General features: G+C 49.6%; 1 protein-coding gene across 5 annotated transcripts in view; it reads right to left on the reverse strand.

Annotated features, from left to right (window-relative positions):
• The window catches only part of SNX27 (sorting nexin 27), a 45642-nt gene that overhangs the window by 15772 nt on the left and 10694 nt on the right, over positions 1 to 19176 (reverse strand). Inside the window, exons 2-8 of one of the 5 annotated variants that reach the window (XM_064732447.1) lie at positions 18490 to 18526; positions 18129 to 18323; positions 16096 to 16288; positions 11423 to 11487; positions 9696 to 9800; positions 6555 to 6633; positions 1304 to 1467 (exon numbers count right to left, since the gene is read on the reverse strand). In XM_064732447.1, coding sequence (XP_064588517.1) covers positions 1304 to 1467; positions 6555 to 6633; positions 9696 to 9800; positions 11423 to 11487; positions 16096 to 16288; positions 18129 to 18323; positions 18490 to 18526 — 838 coding nt within the window. Of the gene's footprint in view, positions 1 to 1303; positions 1468 to 6554; positions 6634 to 9695; positions 9801 to 11422; positions 11488 to 16095; positions 16289 to 18128; positions 18361 to 18489; positions 18527 to 18571; positions 18609 to 18756; positions 18794 to 18931; positions 18969 to 19176 lie in introns of all 5 variants that reach the window. The other 4 variants (XM_064732445.1, XM_064732444.1, XM_064732446.1 and 1 more) reach the window with 4 other exon arrangements.

Raw genomic sequence — 19176 nt, forward strand, 5'->3', positions numbered from 1 at the left:
TCCATGAGGAGGTTTCCCCATTCCAGATGGGAATTCCTTCTGGGAATTCCTCACCTGCAGGACCTTGGGGTGGCCTGAGAACCTTTGGGTGTCTCAATCCCATAAAAAGAACTGAGACTTCATCATGCCTTGGGATCAACTATGGAACCCAATGACCCCATGAGCTGCTCTCCCCACCCAAAGGGCCATTCCAGAGGAATTCCAGGTGGGAATTCCTGCTGGGAATTCTTCATTTGCAGGACCTTGGAGTGGCCCGAGCACCTTGAGGTGGCCCAAGAACCTTGGGATTCAATCCCATTACAACAACCCAAACCCCATCATGCCTTGGGATCACCTATGGAACCCAATGACCCCATGAGCTGCTCTCCCCACCCAAAGGGCCATTCCAGAGGAATTCCAGGTGGGAATTCCTGCTGGGAATTCTTCATTTGCAGGACCTTGGAGTGGCCCGAGAACCTTGGGGTGGCCCAAGAACCTTGGGATTCAATCCCATTACAACAACCCAAACCCCATCATGCCTTGGGATCAACTATGGGACCCAATGACTCCATAAGGGGTTTTCCTCATCCAAAGGGCCATTCCAGAGGAATTCCAGGTGGGAATTCCTTGGGGTGACCCAAGAACTTTGAGGTGCCTCAATCCCATTAAAACAACCCAAACCCCATCATGCCTTGGGATCAACTATGGAACCCAATGACCCCATGAGCTGCTCTCCCCACTCAAAGGGCCATTCCAGAGGAATTCCAGGTGGGAATTCTTCATTTGCAGGACCTTGGAGTGGCCTGAGAACCTTGAGGTGGCCCAAGAACCTTGGGATTCAATCCCATTACAACAACCAAAACCCCATCATGCCTTGGGATCACCTATGGAACCCAACAACCCCATGAGGACTTTTCCCCACTCAAAGGGCCATTCCAGAAGAATTCCAGGTGGGAATTCCAGGTGGGAATTCCTGCTGGGAATTCTTCATTTGCTGGACCTTGGAGTGGCCTGAGAACCTTGAGGTGGCCCAAGAACCTTGGGATTCAATCCCATAAAAACAACCCAAACCCCATCATGCCTTGGGATCAACTATGGGATCCAAGGACTCCATGAGGAGTTTTCCCCACCCAAAGGGCCATTCCAGAGGAATTCCAGGTGGGGAACCTTGGGGTGACCCAAGAACTTTGAGATGCCTCAATCCCATTACAACAACCCAAACCCCATCCCACCTTGGGATCACCTATGGAACCCAACCACCCCATGAGCTGCTCTCCCCACCCCAAGGGCCATTCCAGAGGAATTCCAGGCGGGAGCTCCGTACCTGGTGGAAGAAGTAGGCGACGGCCAGGTCGTTGTCGTTGAGCAGCGCCTCCTCCTCGGTGGTGAAGAGCCACTTGCGCAGCGTCAGGCACGTCCCCGGCACGGCCGACGTGTAATTCTGCACGTAGAGCTTGTGGGGGAACTCGTTGGGAGCCAACTTCCGCACTGGCCGCGGCCCCGAGAGCCCGCACAGGCCGGGGAATGGCGGGGTCAGGGCGTGGGGAGGACGGGGGTGCCAGGAGAGCCAAAGGAATCGGCGTTAAAATGGGGTTTGTCACCAGGAAACCATAAAAAAACCCTTCTGGAATGGTCCCAAATACTTCAGAGTTACCCCAAATTACCCCAAATCCTTACAGAATGATCCCAAACCCTCCAGAATGGTCACAAACTCTTCCAGAGTGACCCCAAATCCTTCCAGAATGACCCCAAATCCTCCCAGAATGGTCCCAGATTCTTCAGAATTACCCCAAATCCTCCAGAATGACTCAAAATCCCTTCAGAATTACCCCAAATCATCAAAAATGACACCAAATCCTTACAGAATGATCCCGATTACTTTCAGACTGAGCCCAAATCCTTCCAGAGTGGTCCCAGATTCTCCAGAATGGTCACAAACTCTTCCAGAGTGATCCCAAATCCTTACAGAATGATCCCAAACCCTCCAGAATGGTCACAAACTCTTCCAGAGTGATCCCAAACCCTCCAGAATGGTCACAAACTCTTCCAGAGTGATCCCAAATCCTTCCAGAGTGATCCCAAACCCTTTCAGAGTGATCCCAAATCCTTCCAGAGTGATCCCAAATCCTTCCAGAATGGTCCCAGATTCTCCAGAATGGTCACAAACTCTTCCAGAGTGATCCCAAATCCTTCCAGAATGACCCCAGATCTTCCAGAATGACCCCAAATCCTTCCAGAGTGATCCCAAATCCTTCCAGAATGGTCCCAGATTCTCCAGAATGGTCACAAACTCTTCCAGAGTGATCCCAAATCCTTCCAGAATGACCCCAAATCCTTCCAGAGTGATCCCAAATCCTTCCAGAATGGCCCCAGATTCTTCAGAATGACCCCAAATCCTTCCAGAATTATCCCAAATCCTTACAGAATGATCCCAATTACTTTCAGACTGAGCCCAAATCCTTCCAGAATGGTCCCAGATTCTCCAGAATGGTCACAAACTCTTCCAGAGTGACCCTAAATCTTCCCAGAATGACCCCAAATCCTTCCAGAGTGATCCCAAATCCTTCCAGAGTGATCCCAAATCCTTCCAGAGTGATCCCAAATCCTTCCAGAGTGGTCCCAGATTCTTCAGAATTACCCCAAATCCTCCAGAATGACTCAAAATCCCTTCAGAATTACCTCAAATCATTCCAGTGTGATCCCAAATCCTTCCAGAATGACCCCAGATCCTTCAGAATGACCCCAAATCCTTCCAGAATTATCCCCAAATCCTCCAAGACGATCCCAAGTCTCCTTCCAAAACTATCCCCAAATCCTTCACAATGACCCAAATCTTTCCACCATGACCCCAAATCCTTCCAGAACAGTCCTCAAATCTTCCCAGAATGATCCCAAATCCTTCCAGAATGATCCCAAATCCCTTCCAAACCCCTGCAATCTGGAGGAACATCCCAAAAATCCCAGGTGTCGTTCTGCACGTAGAGCTTGTGGGGGAACTCGTTGGGAGCCAACTTCCGCACTGGCCGCGGCCCCGAGAGCCCGCACAGGCCGGGGAATGGCGGGGTCAGGGCGTGGGGAGGACGGGGGTGCCAGGAGAGCCAAAGGAATCGGCGTTAAAATGGGGTTTGTCACCAGGAAACCATAAAAAAACCCTTCTGGAATGGTCCCAAATACTTCAGAATTACCCCAAATCATCCAAGATGACCCCAAATCCTTACAGAATGATCCCAATTACTTTCAGACTGAGCCCAAATCCTTCCAGAATGGTCCCAGATTCTCCAGAATGGTCACAAACTCTTCCAGAATGACTCTAAATCTTCCCAGAATGATCCCAAATCCTTCCAGAGTGATCCCAAATCCTTCCAGAGTGATCCCAAATCCTTCCAGAGTGATCCCAGATTCTTCAGAATGGTCACAAACTCTTCCAGAATGACCCTAGATCTTCCAGAATGGCCCCAGATTCTTCAGAATGACCCCAAATCCTTCCAAAACTATCCCCAAATCCTTCAGAATGACCCAAATCTTTCCACCATGACCCCAAATCCTTCCAGAACAGCCCTCAAATCTTCCCAAATGATCTCCGAATCCTTACAGAATGATCCCAAACCCTCCAGAATGGTCACAAACTCTTCCAGAGTGACCCTAAATCTTCCCAGAATGACCCCAAATCCTTCCAGAGTGATCCCAAATCCTTCCAGAGTGGTCCCAGATTCTTCAGAATTACCCCAAATCATCCAGAATGACCCCAAATCCTTACAGAATGATCCCAATTACTTTCAGACTGAGCCCAAATCCTTCCAGAGTGGTCCCAGATTCTCCAGAATGGTCACAAACTCTTCCAGAGTGATCCTAAATCTTCCCAGAATTACCCCAAATCCTTCCAGAATGGTCCCAGATTCTTCAGAATTACCCCAAATCCTCCAGAATGACCCAAAATCCCTTCAGAATTACCCCAAATCATCCAGAATGACCCCAAATCATTACAGAATGATCCCAATTACTTTCAGACTGAGCCCAAATCCTTCCAGAATGGTCCCAGATTCTCCAGAATGATCCCAAACCCTCCAGAATGGTCACAAACTCTTCCAGAGTGATCCCAAATCCTTCCAGAATGACCCCAAATCCTTCCAGAATGACCCCAAATCCTTCCAGAGTGACCCCAAATCCTTCCAGAGTGATCCCAAATCCTTCCAGAATGACCCCAGATCTTCCAGAATGGCCCCAGATTCTTCAGAATGACCCCAAATCCTTCCAGAATTATCCCCGAATCCTCCAAGATGATCCCAAGTCTCCTTCCAAAACTATCCCCAAATCCTTCAGAATGACCCAAATCTTTCCACCGTGACCCCAAATCCTTCCAGAACAGCCCTCAAATCTTCCCAAATGATCTCCGAATCCTTCCAGAATGATCCCAAATCCCTTCCAAACCCCTGCAATCTGGAGGAACATCCCAAAAATCCCAGGTGTCGTTCTGCACGTAGAGCTTGTGGGGGAACTCGTTGGGAGCCAACTTCCGCACTGGCCGCGGCCCCGAGAGCCCGCACAGGCCGGGGAATGGCGGGGTCAGGGCGTGGGGAGGACGGGGGTGCCAGGAGAGCCAAAGGAATCGGCGTTAAAATGGGGTTTGTCACCAGGAAACCATAAAAAACCCTTCTGGAATGGTCCCAAATACTTCAGAGTTACCCCAAATTACCCCAAATCCTTCCAGAATGATCCCAATTACTTTCAGACTGAGCCCAAATCCTTCCAGAATGGTCCCAGATTCTCCAGAATGGTCACAAACTCTTCCAGAATGGTCCCAAATCCTCCAGGATGACCCTAAATCCTTACAGAATGATCCCAAACCCTCCAGAATGGTCACAAACTCTTCCAGAGTGACCCTAAATCTTCCCAGAATTACCCCAAATCCTTCCAGAATGACCCTAAATCCTTACAGAATGATCCCAAACCCTCCAGAATGGTCACAAACTCTTCCAGAGTGACCCTAAATCTTCCCAGAATGACCCCAAATCCTTCCAGAGTGATCCCAAATCCTTACAGAATGATCCCAAACCCTCCAGAATGGTCACAAACTCTTCCAGAGTGATCCCAAATCCTTCCAGAATGGTCCCAGATTCTTCAGAATGACCCCAAATCCTTCCAGAATTATCCCCGAATCCTCCAAGATGATCCCAAGTCTCCTTCCAAAACTATCCCCAAATCTTTCCACCATGACCCCAAATCCTTCCAGAACAGCCCTCAAATCTTCCCAAATGATCTCCGAATCCTTCCAGAATGATCCCAAATCCCTTCCAAACCCCTGCAATCTGGAGGAACATCCCAAAAATCCCAGGTGTAGTTCTGCACGTAGAGCTTGTGGGGGAACTCGTTGGGAGCCAACTTCCGCACTGGCCGCGGCCCCGAGAGCCCGCACAGGCCGGGGAATGGCGGGGTCGGGGCGTGGGGAGGACGGGGGTGCCAGGAGAGCCAAAGGAATCGGCGTTAAAATGGGGTTTGTCACCAGGAAACCATAAAAAACCCTTCTGGAATGGTCCCAAATACTTCAGAGTTACCCCAAATCATCCAGAATGGTCCCAGATTCTCCAGAATGGTCACAAACTCTTCCAGAATGACCCTAAATCCTTCCAGAATGACCCCAGATCTTCCAGAATGGCCCCAGATTCTTCAGAATGACCCCAAATCCTTACAGAATGATCCCAAACCCTCCAGAATGGTCACAAACTCTTCCAGAGTGACCCTAAATCTTCCCAGAATTACCCCAAATCCTTCCAGAGTGATCCCAAATCCTTCCAGAGTGATCCCAGATTCTTCAGAATTACCCCAAATCCTCCAGAATGACTCAAAATCCCTTCAGAATGACCTCAAATCATTCCAGTGTGATCCCAAATCCTTCCAGAATGGCCCCAGATCTTCCAGAATGGCCCCAGATTCTTCAGAATGATCCCAAATCCTGCAGAATGACTCAAAATCCCTTCAGAATGACCCCAAATCCTTCCAGAGAAATCTCAGATCTTCCAGAATGACCCCAAATCCTCCAGAATTACCCCAAGCCCTTCCAGAATGACCTCAAATCCTTCCAGAATGATCCCAAATCCTTCCAGAATGACCCTATATCTTCCATAATGATCCCAAATCCTCCATTATGATCCCAAATCCTTCCAGAATGACAACAAATCCCCCAGGATAGTCCCAAATCCTCCACAATCTTCCTAAATTATCCCCAAATCCTCCAAGATGATCCCAAGCCCTTCCAAAATTATCCCCAAATCCTTCCACAACGACCTCAAATCCCTCCAAAATCTGGAAGAACATCCCAAAAATCCCAGGTGTGGTTCTGCACACGGAGCTTGCGGGGGAACTCGTTAAGAGCCAATTTCTGCACTGGGAAAACCAGGGAAAAAAATCCCAGAAAAATCATGGAATCATCCCAAACGAGGCTGCAGCAGCTTGGGATGGCAGGAGCCCCACAAATCCCACAATCCCACCCTAAAGACCTACAGATCCCTCCATTTTTTGTTTTTTCCCAGCTTTTTTTAAATTTTTTTTCCCTAAATCCCACGGAATTCCGGGCTCACCGAAGGAGTGGTTGATGACCTCGAAGAGGGCGAAGTAGTTGGCGGTGACGCTGTCCATGCCCACCTTGGCAGCCACCGCCTGGAAAACGCCGGGAAAACGGGATCAGCGCCAGCCGGGCATTGCCAGGAATTCCCTGACCACGGAAAACCCCGTTGGAATTCTGCCGGCACAACCAGGCCAGCTCTTCATTCCCCTTTTGCTCCCCAATTCCTGGGGGTGTCACCCAAAATTCCAGGGAAAAGGAGTTGGAAATTCCCATCCGGGATCATTCCATGGGCGCACCCAAATCCCGTTTATCCACAGGATTCTGGAATTCCCACTCATTCCCAGCAGAATTTTCATCTCCTTTTTCCAAAGGGTTATTGAATTCCCCATAATCCTTGGATCCAGTGGATCCCAACCCTCAAAAAATGGGGGGAAATTCAGGTGTGAAAAAGGAAAATTCAGGTGGGAAAAAGGAAAATTGAGTTGAGGGGATGGAAATTCCAGGTGGGAAAAGAGGAAATTCCAGGTGGGAAAAGAGGAAATTCCAGGTGGGAAAAAGGAAAATTGAGTTGAGGGGATGGAAATTCCAGGTGGGAAAGAGGAAAATCCAAGTGGAGGAAAGGAAAATCCAGGTGGGAAAAGGAGAAGATCTCCAGGTGGGAGAGAAGAAAATCCAGGTGGGAAAAGAGGAAAATTCAGGTGGGAAAAAGGAAAATTGAGTTGAGGGGATGGAAATTCCAGGTGGGAAAGAGGAAATTCCAGGTGGGAAAGAGGAAAATCCAGGTGGAAGGAAAGAAAATCCGGGTGGGAAAGGAAAACTCAGTGATGGGAAGGAAATTCCAGGTGGGAAAGGAGGAAATTCCAGATGGAAGAAGGGAATACCCAGGTGGGAAAAGAGAAAAATCCAGGTGGGAAAGAGGAAAATCCAGGTGGGAAAAGAGGAAAATCGAGTTGAGGGGATGGAAATTCCAGGTGGGAAAGAGGAAATTCCAGGTGGGAAAAGGAGAAGATCTCCAGGTGGGAGAGAAGAAAATCCAGGTGGAAGGAAAGGAATATCCAGGTGGGAAAAGAGGAAATTCCAGGTGGGAAAAGAAGAAAATCCAGGTGGGAAAAGAGGAAAATTCAGGTGGGAAAAAGGAAAATTGAGTTGAGGGGATGGAAATTCCAGGTGGGAAAGAGGAAAATCCAAATGGGAAAAGACAAAATCCAGGTGGGGGTGGGAAAATTGGATTGAGGGGATGGAAATTCCAGGTGGGAAAGAGGAAAATCCAGGTGAAAAAGGAAAATCCAAGTGGAGGAAAGGAAAATCCAGGTGGGAAAAGGAGAAGATCTCCAGGTGGGAGAGAAGAAAATCCAGGTGGGAAAAAGGAAAATTGAGTTGAGGGGATGGAAATTCCAGGTGGGAAAGAGGAAATTCCAGGTGAAAAAGGAAAATCCAGGTGGAAGGAAAGAAAATCCGGGTGGGAAAGGAAAACTCAGTGATGGGAAGGAAATTCCAGGTGGGAAAAGAGAAAAATCAAGGTGAGAAAAGAGGAAAATCCAGGTGGGAAAAAGGAAAATCGAGTTGAGGGATGGAGATTCCAGGAAAGAGGAAATTCCAGGTGGGAAAGAGGAAAATCCAGGTGGGAAAAGAGGAAAATCCAGGTGGGAAAAGAGGAAAATTCAGGTGGGAAAAAGGAAAATTGAGTTGAGGGGATGGAAATCCCAGGTGGGAAAGGCAGTTCCAGGTGGGAAAGAGGAAAATCCAAATGGGAAAAGACAAAATCCAGGTGGGGGTGGGAAAATTGGATTGAGGGGATGGAAATTCCAGGTGGGAAAGAGGAAAATCCAAGTGGAGGAAAGGAGGAAAATCCAGGTGGGAAAAGGAGAAGATCTCCAGGTGGGAGAGAAGAAAATCCAGGTGGGAAAGGAAAACTGAGTTGAGGAAATGGAAATTCCAGGTGGGAAAAGAGGAAAATCCAGGTGGGAAAAGGAGAAGATCTCCATGTAGAAGGGAAGAAAATCCAGGTGGGAAAAGAGGGAAATTCAGGTGGGAAAAAGGAAAAGTGAGTTGAGGGGATGGAGATTCCAGGAAAGAGGAAATTCCAGGTGGGAAAGAGGAAATTCCAGGTGGGAAAAGAGGAAAATCCAGGTGAAAAAGGAAAATCCAGGTGGAAGGAAAGAAAATCCGGGTGGGAAAGGAAAACTCAGTGATGGGAAGGAAATTCCAGGTGGGAAAGGAGGAAATTCCAGGTGGAAGAAAGGAATACCCAGGTGGGAAAAGAGAAAAATCCAGGTGAGAAAAGAGGAAAATTCAGGTGGGAAAAAGGAAAATTGAGTTGAGGGGATGGAAATCCCAGGTGGGAAAAGAGGAAAATCCAGGTGGGAAAAGAGGAAAATTCAGGTGGGAAAAAGGAAAATTGAGTTGAGGGGATGGAGATTCCAGGTGGGAAAGAGGAAATTCCAGGTGGAAGGAAAGAAAATCCATGTGGGAAAGGAAAACTCAGTGATGGGAAGGAAATTCCAGGTGGGAAAGGAGGAAATTCCAGGTGGAAGAAAGGAATACCCAGGTGGGAAAAGAGAAAAATCCAGGTGAGAAAAGAGGAAAATTCAGGTGGGAAAAGAGGAAAATTGAGTTGAGGGGATGGAAATTCCAGGTGGGAAAAGAGGAAATTCCAGGTGGGAAAAGGAGAAGATCTCCAGGTGGGAGAGAAGAAAATCCAGGTGGGAAAGGAAAACTGAGTTGAGGAAATGGAAATTCCAGGTGGGAAAGAGGAAATTCCAGGTGGGAAAAGAGGAAAATTCAGGTGGGAAAAAGGAAAATTTGAGTTGAGGGGATGGAAATTCCAGGTGGGAAAGAGGAAATTCCAGCTGAAAAAGGAAAATCCAAATGGGAAAAGACAAAATCCAGGTGGGGGGGAAAATTGGATTGAGGGGATGGAAATTCCAGGTGGGAAAGAGGAAAATCCAGGTGAAAAAGGAAAATCCAAGTGGAGGAAAGGAAAATCCAGGTGGGAAAAGGAGAAGATCTCCATGTAGAAGGGAAGAAAATCCAGGTGGGAAAAGAGGGAAATCCAGGTGGGAAAAGAGGAAAATCCAGGTGAGAGTGGGGAAATCGAGTTGAGGGGATGGAGATTCCCGGTGGGAAGGACAATTCCAGGTGGGAATGGGCTCACCTGGTACACCTGGTCCGTGGTGCTGTTCTTCTTCACCCTCACTGTCACCGTGGTGACGTCCGGGAGCGCCACCCGCAGCTCCACGTCGGAGACGCCGTTGTAATTCTGGGAAAAACGAAGGGAAAATTCCCAAAAAAATCAGGAATTCCCGGTTTTCCAGTTGTTTGTGATCCCTAAAAATCCCACAGTTGGAATTGAGTGCGGGAGGAGGGATGGGGTTGGATTTTTCTCCTGAGGGAATGGCCAGGGAGCTCCAGCTTTGGGATCAATGCACCCTCTGGAATTCCTGCTCATTCCCAGGATCCTGAAGGATTGTGGGGTTTGGGGGAATTCTGGGAGCTTGGGGTGCCTCAATCCCATAAAAACCAGGAAGAATTGTCCCCAAAATCTGTGGATGTGACACTTGGGGACAGGGATCAGAGGTGGCCTTGGGGACAGTTGGATATGAGGAGCTCTGAGGGCTTTTCCAGCTTTGGACATTCCATGGAAGCCTGAGGGGTTTTTTCCATGGAATTCTGTTGGACCAAGCCCCAATCCCATAAAAATCAGGTGGGATTGTCCCCAAACCCATGGATGTGACACTTGGGGACGGGGATCAGGGGTGGCCTTGGGGACAGCTGGATATGAGGAGCTCTGAGGGCTTTTCCATGGAAGATTTTTTTCCCTATGGAATTCAGTTGGACCAAGCCTCAATCCCACCAAAAACGGTTGGAATTGTCCCCAAACCCCACGGATGTGGCACTTGGGGACAGGGATCAGAGGTGGCCTTGGGGACAGAGGGACATGAGGAGCTCTGAGGGCTTTTCCAGCTTTGGACATTCCATGGAAGCCTGAGGGGTTTTTTCCATGGAATTCTGTTGGACCAAGCCCCAATCCCATAAAAATCAGGTGGGATTGTCCCCAAAACCCACGGATGTGACATTTGGGGACAGGGGTGGCCTTGGGGACAGAGGGACCTGAGGAGCTCTGAGGGCTTTTCCAGCTTTGGACATTCCATGGAAGCTTGAGGATTTTTTCCCATGGAATTCTGTTGGACCAAGCCCCAATCCCATAAAAATCAGGTGGGATTGTCCCCAAAACCCATGGATGTGACACTTGGGGACAGGGATCAGGGGTGGCTTTGGGGACAGCCAGACATGAAGAGCTGCAAGGGATTTTCCAACCTTGGTGATTCCATGATTCCATGGAAGAGTTTTTTCCCATGGAATTCTGCTGGATCAATCCCATAAAAATCAGGTGGGATTGTCCCCAAAACCCATGGATGTGACACTTGGGGACAGGGATCAGGGGTGGCCTTGGGGACAGTTGGATATGAGGAGCTCTGAGGGCTTTTCCATGGAAGATTTTTTTCCCTATGGAATTCAGTTGGACCAAGCCTCAATCCCACCAAAACCGGTTGGAATTGTCCCAAAACCCCACGGATGTGGCACTTGGGGACAGGGATCAGGGGTGGCCTTGGGGACAGACGGACATGAGGAGCTCTGAGGGCTTTTCCAGTTTTGGACATTCCATGGAAGCCTGAGGGGTTTTTTCCATGGAATTCTGTTGGACCAAGCCTCAATCCCACCAAAAACGGTTGGAATTGTCCCAAAACCCCACGGATGTGGCACTTGGGGACAGGGATCAGGGGTGGCCTTGGGGACAGCTGGACAGGAGGGGTTTTCCCACCTTGGCGATTCCATGGAAGGGTTTTTTTCCATGGAATTCCGCGGGATGACGTCACCCACCTCGTCCGACTCCGACAGGAATTCCTGCATGATGTCGCTCTCGCCGATGACCCGGATGGAGCACACTGTGGGACACACGGAATGTCACACGGAATGTCACACGGAATGTCACCAGGACCTGGGAATGTCCCCTCCAGGGGCACCCAGCAACCCTTTCCCATCATCCCAACTCATCCTGAAGGGAATTCCTGCACCTGGGTCACCTCCTATCCTCAGTGTCACCCATGTTCTCCATGTCCTGGTGTCCCTCATGGATCCAGACCCTCTCCAAGATGGTGCAGCCCAAGGAGCTGCACCTCTTGGGTCACCTCTGTCACCTCCTGTCCCCAGTGTCATTGTTAACTCCTTGTTTTCCATGTCCTGGTGTCCCTCATGGATCCAGAACCTCTCCAAGGTGACTGAGTGTCCCCAGAGTCACCTCCTGTCCCCAGTGTCACCATTAACCCCATGTTCTCCATGTCCTGGTGTCCCTCAAGGATCCAGAACCTCTCCAAGGTGATTGAGTGTCCCCTGGGTCACCTCCTGTCCCCAGTGTCACTGTTAACTCCATGTTTTCCATGTCCTGGTGTCCCTCATGGATCCAGAACCTCTCCAAGGTGATTGAGTGTCCCCTGGGCCACCTCCTGTCCCCTGTGCCATCTCCTGTCCCCAGTGTCACTGTTAACTCCATGTTCTCCATGTCCTGGTGTCCCTCACGGATCCAGACCGTCTCCAATGTGGACTGGCCCCAGGAGTGTCCCCTGGGTCACCTCTGGTCACCTGGATCACCTCTGTCACCTCCTGTCCCCAGTGTCACCATTAACCCCATGTTCTCCATGTCCTGGTGTCCCTCATGGATCCAGAACCTCTCCAAGGTGACTGAGTGTCCCCTGGGCCACCTCCTGTCCCCTGGGCCACCTCCTGTCCCCAGTGTCATTGTTAACTCCACGTTCTCCATGTCCTGGTGTCCCTCATGGATCCAGAACCTCTCCAAGATGGTGCAGCCCAAGGAGCTGCACTTCCTGGGTCACCTCTGTCACCTCCTGTCCCCAGTGTCACTGTTAACCCCATGTTCTCCATGTCCTGGTGTCCCTCATGGATCCAGAACTTCTCCAAGGTGATTGAGTGTCCCCTGGGCCACCTCCTGTCCCCAGTGTCACCGTTAACTCCATGTTCTCCATGTCCTGGTGTCCCTCACGGATCCAGACTTTCTCCAAGGTGGATCAGGCCAACACCTGCAGTGCCCTGAGTGTCACCTGTGTCACCTCCTGTCCCTTAGGTCACCTTCAGTGTCACCATTAACCCCATGTTCTCCATGTCCTGGTGTCCCTCATGGATCCAGAACTTCTCCAAGGTGATTGAGTGTCCCCTGGGTCACCTCCTGTCCCCTGTGTCACCATTAACTCCATGTTCTCCATGTCCTGGTGTCCCTCATGGATCCAGAACCTCTCCAAGATGGTGCAGCCCAAGGAGCTGCACTTCCTGGATCACCTCTGTCACCTCCTGTCCCCAGTGTCATTGTTAACTCCACGTTCTCCATGTCCTGGTGTCCCTCACAGATCCAGACCGTCTCCAATGTGGACTGGCCCCAGGAGTGTCCCCTGGGTCACCTCTGGTCACCTGGATCACCTGTGTCACCTCCTGTCCCCAGTGTCACTGTTAACTCCATGTTCTCCATGTCCTGGTGTCCCTCATGGATCCAGAACTTCTCCAAGGTGACTGAGTGTCCCCTGGGCCACCTCCTGTCCCCTGTGTCACCTCCTGTCCCCAGTGTCACCTCCTGTCCCCAGTGTCACCCATGTTCTCCATGTCCTGGTGTCCCTCATGGATCCAGACCCTCTCCAAGATGGTGCAGCCCAAGGAGCTGCACCTCTTGGGTCACCTCTGTCACCTCCCGTCCCCAGTGTCACCATTAATTCCATGTTCTCCATGTCCTGGTGTCCCTCAGGGATCCAGACTTTCTCCAAGGTGGATCAGGCCAACACCTGCAGGGCCCTGAGTGTCACCTGTGCCACCTCCTGTCCCTTAGGTCACCTTCAGTGTCACCATTAACTCCATGTTCTCCATGTCCTGGTGTCCCTCAAGGATCCAGAACCTCTCCAAGGTGATTGAGTGTCCCCTGGGCCACCTCCTGTCCCCTGTGTCACATCCTGTCCCCTGTGTCACTGTTAACTCCACGTTCTCCATGTCCTGGTGTCCCTCACAGATCCAGACCCTCTCCAAGATGGTGCAGCCCAAGGAGCTGCACCTCTTGGGTCACCTCTGTCACCTCCTGTCCCCAGTGTCACCATTAACTCCATGTTCTCCATGTCCTGGTGTCCCTCACAGATCCAGAACTTCTCCAAGGTGACTGAGTGTGTCCCCTGGGCCACCTCCTGTCCCCTGTGCCATCTCCTGTCCCCAGTGTCACTGTTAACTCCATGTTCTCCATGTCCTGGTGTCCCTCATGGATCCAGAACCTCTCCAAGGTGATTGAGTGTCCCCAGAGTCACCTCCTGTCCCCAGTGTCACCATTAACCCCATGTTCTCCATGTCCTGGTGTCCCTCACGGATCCAGAACCTCTCCAAGGTGGATCAGGCCAACACCTGCAGTGCCCTGAGTATCAGCTGTGTCACCTCCTGTCCCTTAGGTCACCTTCAGTGTCACCATTAACCCCACGTTCTCCATGTCCTGGTGTCCCTCATGGATCCAGATCCTTTCCAAGAAGCTTCACCCCAAAATCCCACCCAAGCACCCACAAATGGACCAGGAATCCCCTCTGGGAATGCCGGTGAGGGGTTTTGGGATGAGGGGTTTTAGGGTGAGGGATTCTGGGATGAGGAGGGACTTTGGGGTGAAGGGTTTGGGGATGAGAGGGGATTTTGGGGTACAGGATTTTGGGGTGAGAAGGGATTTAGGGATGAGGATGGATTTTGGGGTGCAGGATTAGGCTGAGGATGGATTTAGGGACGAGGAGGGATTTTGGGGTGCGGGATTGGGCTGAGGATGGATTTAGGGACAAGGAGGGATTTTGGGGCACAGAATTGGGCTGAGGATGGATTTAGGGTAGAGGAAGGATTTTGGGGTGCGGGATTGGGCTGAGGATGGATTTAGAGATTGGGAGGGATTTTGAGATGATTGATTTTTGGCTGAGGGGGGATTTTGGGACGAGGAAGGATTTTGGGGTGCGGGATTGGGCTGAGGATGAATTTAGGGTCGAGGAGGGATTTTGGGGTGCAGGATTGGGCTGAGGAAGGATTTGGGGCTGAGAAGGGATTTTGAGATGATTGATTTTTGGCTGAGGGGGGATTTTGGGACGAGGAAGGATTTTGTAATGACTGATTTTTGGCTGAGGAGGGATTCTGGGATGAGGATGGATTTTGGGGCACAGAATTGGGCTGAGGATGGATTTAGGGATGAGGATGGATTTTGGGGTGCGGGATTGGGCTGAGGATGAATTTAGAGATTGGGAGGGATTTTGAGATGACTGATTTTTGGCTGAGGAGGGATTTTGGGCTGAGAAGGGATTTTGGGTCACAGAATTGGGCTGAGGATGCATTTAGGGACGAGGATGGATTTTGGGGTGCGGGATTGGGGTGAGGAAGGATTTGGGGCTGAGAAGGGATTTTGAGATGAGGGATTTTGGGCTGAGGATGGATTTAGGGACGAGGAAGGATTTTGTAATGACTGATTTTTGGCTGAGGAGGGATTCTGGGATGAGGATGGATTTTAGGGTGCGGGATTGGCCTGAGGATGGATTTAGGGTCGAGAAGGGATTTTGGGGTGCGGGATTGGCCTGAGGATGGATTTAGGGTTGAGAAGGGATTTTGAGCGGAGAGATTTTTGGCTGAGGATGGATTTAGGGATGAGGATGGATTTTGGGGTGCGGGATCGGCCTGAGGATGAATTTAGGGTCAGGGAGGGATTTCAGGGTGCGAGATTGGGCTGAGGATGAATTTAGAGATTGGGAGGGATTTTGAGATGACTGATTTTTGGCTGAGGAGGGATTTTGGGACCAGGAGGATTTTGGGCACAGAATTGGGCTGAGGATGGATTTAGGGTAGAGGAGGGATTTTAGGGTGCGGGATTGGGTGAGGAAGGATTTAGAGATTGGGAGGGATTTTGAGATGACTGATTTTTGGCTGAGGGGGGATTTTGGGACGAGGAGGGATTTTGGGGCACAGAATTGGGCTGAGGATGGATTTAGGGTAGAGGAGGGATTTTGGGGTGCGGGATTGGGCTGAGGATGGATTTAGGGTAGAGGAAGGATTTTGTGATGAGGGATTTTGGGCTGAGGATGGATTTAGGGACAAAGAAGGATTTTGAGATGACTGATTTTTGGCTGAGGGGGGATTTTGGGATGAGGAGGGATTTTGGGGCACAGAATTGGGCTGAGGATGGATTTAGGGACGAGGACGGATTTTGTAATGACTGATTTTGGCTGAGGAGGGATTCTGGGATGAGGAGGGATTTTGGGGTGTGGGATCGGGCTGAGGATGGATTTAGGGATGAGGAGGGATTTTGGGGCACAGAATTGGGCTGAGGAGGGATTTTGGGACGAGGAGGGATTTTGGGGTGCGGGATCAGGCTGAGGATGGATTTAGGGACGAGGATGGATTTTGGGGTGCGGGATTGGGACGAGGATGGATTTTGGGGTGCGGGATCGGCCTGAGGATGGATCTGGGGTCAGGAAGGGACTCTGGGAGCAGCTCACCCTTCTCCAGGTACTCCTCCAGGCCCCTCCTGCGGGCGTCCAGCTGCTGCTCGGACAGCGAGAACGGCCACTTGCCGGGCAGGCGCGGGAAGGTGAAGTTGGCGAATTCGCGCTTCAGGTTCTGGTGCAGGATGGCGAATTCCCGGTAGCGCTTGGAGCACAGCTGCCTCCCGGCCATGTAAACGTTGTACACCTGGGGAGAGAGCCCCCAAAATTCCCAAATGTTCCCCAAAAGGTTCCCTACAGCTCAGCAGTGCCCTGCTGGAGAGCAGGGTTTGGGGAAAGAGGAGGGGAATGTGCTGAGCTGGAGATGGGGGGTGTCCCTGCTGATCCTGGCATTCCAGGGCTTTGGGAATCCCAAATCTTGGGATTCTGGGTCATGGATACTTCCCACGAGACACTGAGAGGTCCCAAACCACCCATTTTCCATGCAAAGCCCAAAATCTTGGGATTTAAGTTCCTGGCTCCTCCCCGTGGAATGCAGAGAGATCCCAAACTCCCCATCATGTTTCATCCAAAGCCCCAAAACTTGGAATGTGGGATCATGGATACTTTCCATGGGACACTGACAGATCCCAAACTCCTCGTGTTGCATCCAAAGTCCCAAGTTATGGGATTTTAGGGCAAATCCAACTCAGCGATTTCAGCATTCCTATATTCCAATATATTCCAGTAGTCCAACAGCCCTGCATTCCTATGTTCAATATTCCAACATTCCTATATCATAACAGTCCTGTATTCCTATACTTCAATATTCCTATATTTCAATAATCCTATGTTTCAATATTCCTAAATTTCAATATTCCAACAGCCCTGTTTTCCTAAATTCCAATATTTCTAAATTTCAGCATTCCTGTATTCCAACAGCCCTGTTTTCCTAAATTCCAACATTCCTAAATTTCAGCATTCCTGTATTCCAACAGCCCTGTTTTCCTAAATTCCAGCATTCCTAAATTCCAACATTCCTGTATTCCAACAGCCCTGTTTTCCTAAATTCCAACATTCCTAAATTTCAGCATTCCTGTATTCCGACAGCCCCGTTTTCCTAAATTCCAACATTCCTAAATTTCAGCATTCCTATATTCCAACAGCCCTGTTTTCCTAAATTCCAACATTTCTAAATTTCAGCATTCCTGTATTCCAACAGCCCTGTTTTCCTAAATTCCAACATTCCTAAATTTCAGCATTCCTATATTCCAATATATGGCAATATTGCAACAGTCTTGTATTACTATGTTCAATATTCCAACATTCCTGTACCATAACAGTCCTATATTCCAACATTCTTATATTTCAACAATCCTATGTTTCAATATTCCTAAATTTCAATATTCCAACAGCCCTGTTTTCCTAAATTCCAACATTCCTAAATTTCAGCATTCCTATATTCCAATATATGGCAATATTGCAACAGTCTTGTATTACTATTATTCCTATACCATAACATCCATATTCCTATATTCCAACATTCTTATATTTCAACAATCCTATGTTTCAATATTCCTAAATTTCAATATTCCAACAGCCCTGTTTTCCTAAATTCCAACATTCCTAAATTTCAGCATTCCTGTATTCCATTGTATTCTAATATTCCAACAATCCTATATTCCTATGTTTAATATTCCAACATTCCTACATCCTATATCATAAAATTCCTATATCCTAACATTCCTATATCCCATAACATCCCAGTATTTCAACAATCCTATGTTTCAATATTCCTAAATTTCAATATTCCAACAGCCCTGTTTTCCTATATTCCAACATTCCTAAATTCAGCACCCTGTATTCCATTGTATTCTAATATTGCAACAATCCTATATTCCTATGTTTAATATTCCAACATTCCTACATCCTATATCATAAAATTCCTATATCCTAACATTCCTATATCCCATAACATCCCAGTATTTCAACAATCCTACATTTCAACCCCGCTACTGAGCGCAAACAACCCCCGTAACCCCACCAACAACCAAAACCCCAAACCCACTGATTTCCCCACCATTCCCAGGGGGGAAAAAAATCCTCACCACGAACTTCTCCCCGCTCTGCTCCACGTGTTTGTAGGTGGGGATGGAGATGGGCACCGCCTGCTTCTCGCTGTAGTCGTAGAAGGGCGGCCCCAGCGGCTCCTCGGGCGGCTCCAGGCTCTCGGCCTCGTGCGGCGGCACCGACAGCACCGTGAGCACCAGCTCCTTCTCGCCGGCGCGGATCAGATCCACCACCTGCTTGTGCGTGGCTCCTTCCACATTCACCCCGTTCCTAAAGGGAAAAATATCCCAAATTCCCATGGAGCAGATCCACCACCTGCTGTGCGTGGCGCCCTCCACATTCACCCCATTCTTGCATGAAAAAATATCCCATTGAATTCCCATGGATCAGATCCACCACCTGCTTGTGCGTGGCTCCCTCCACGTTCACCCCGTTCCTAAAGGGAAAAATATCCCAAATTCCCATGGAGCATTTCCACCACCTGCTTGTGCGTGGCCCCTTCCACGTTCACCCCGTTCCTAAAGGGAAAAATATCCCAAATTCCCATGGAGTTCCCATGGAGCAGATCAACCACCTGTTGTGTGTGGCTCCCTCCACCTTCACCCCATTCCTAAAGGGAAAAATATCCCAAATTCCCATGGAGTTCCCATGGAGCATTTCCACCACCTGCTTGTGTGTGGCTCCTTCCACGTTCACCCCGTTCCTAAAGGGAAAAATATCCCAAATTCCCATGGAGCAGATCCACCACCTGCTTGTGCGTGGCTCCCTCCACGTTCACCCCGTTCCTAAAGGGAAAAATAGCCCAAATTCCCATGGAGTTCCCATGGAGCATTTCCACCACCTGCTTGTGTGTGGCTCCCTCCACGTTCACCCCGTTCCTAAAGGGAAAAATATCCCAAATTCCCATGGAGTTCCCATGGAGCAGATCCACCACCTGCTTGTGCATGGCCCCTTCCACGTTCATCCCATTCCTAAAGGCAAAAATATCCCAAATTCCCATGGAGCATTTCCACCACCTGCTTGTGCGTGGCTCCCTCCACGTTCACCCCATTCTTGCATGGAAAAATATCCCAAATTCCCATGGAG

Source organism: Zonotrichia leucophrys, chromosome 25 (genome assembly GCF_028769735.1).
Source record: "Zonotrichia leucophrys gambelii isolate GWCS_2022_RI chromosome 25, RI_Zleu_2.0, whole genome shotgun sequence".
Taxonomy (NCBI): Eukaryota; Metazoa; Chordata; class Aves; order Passeriformes; family Passerellidae; genus Zonotrichia; species Zonotrichia leucophrys.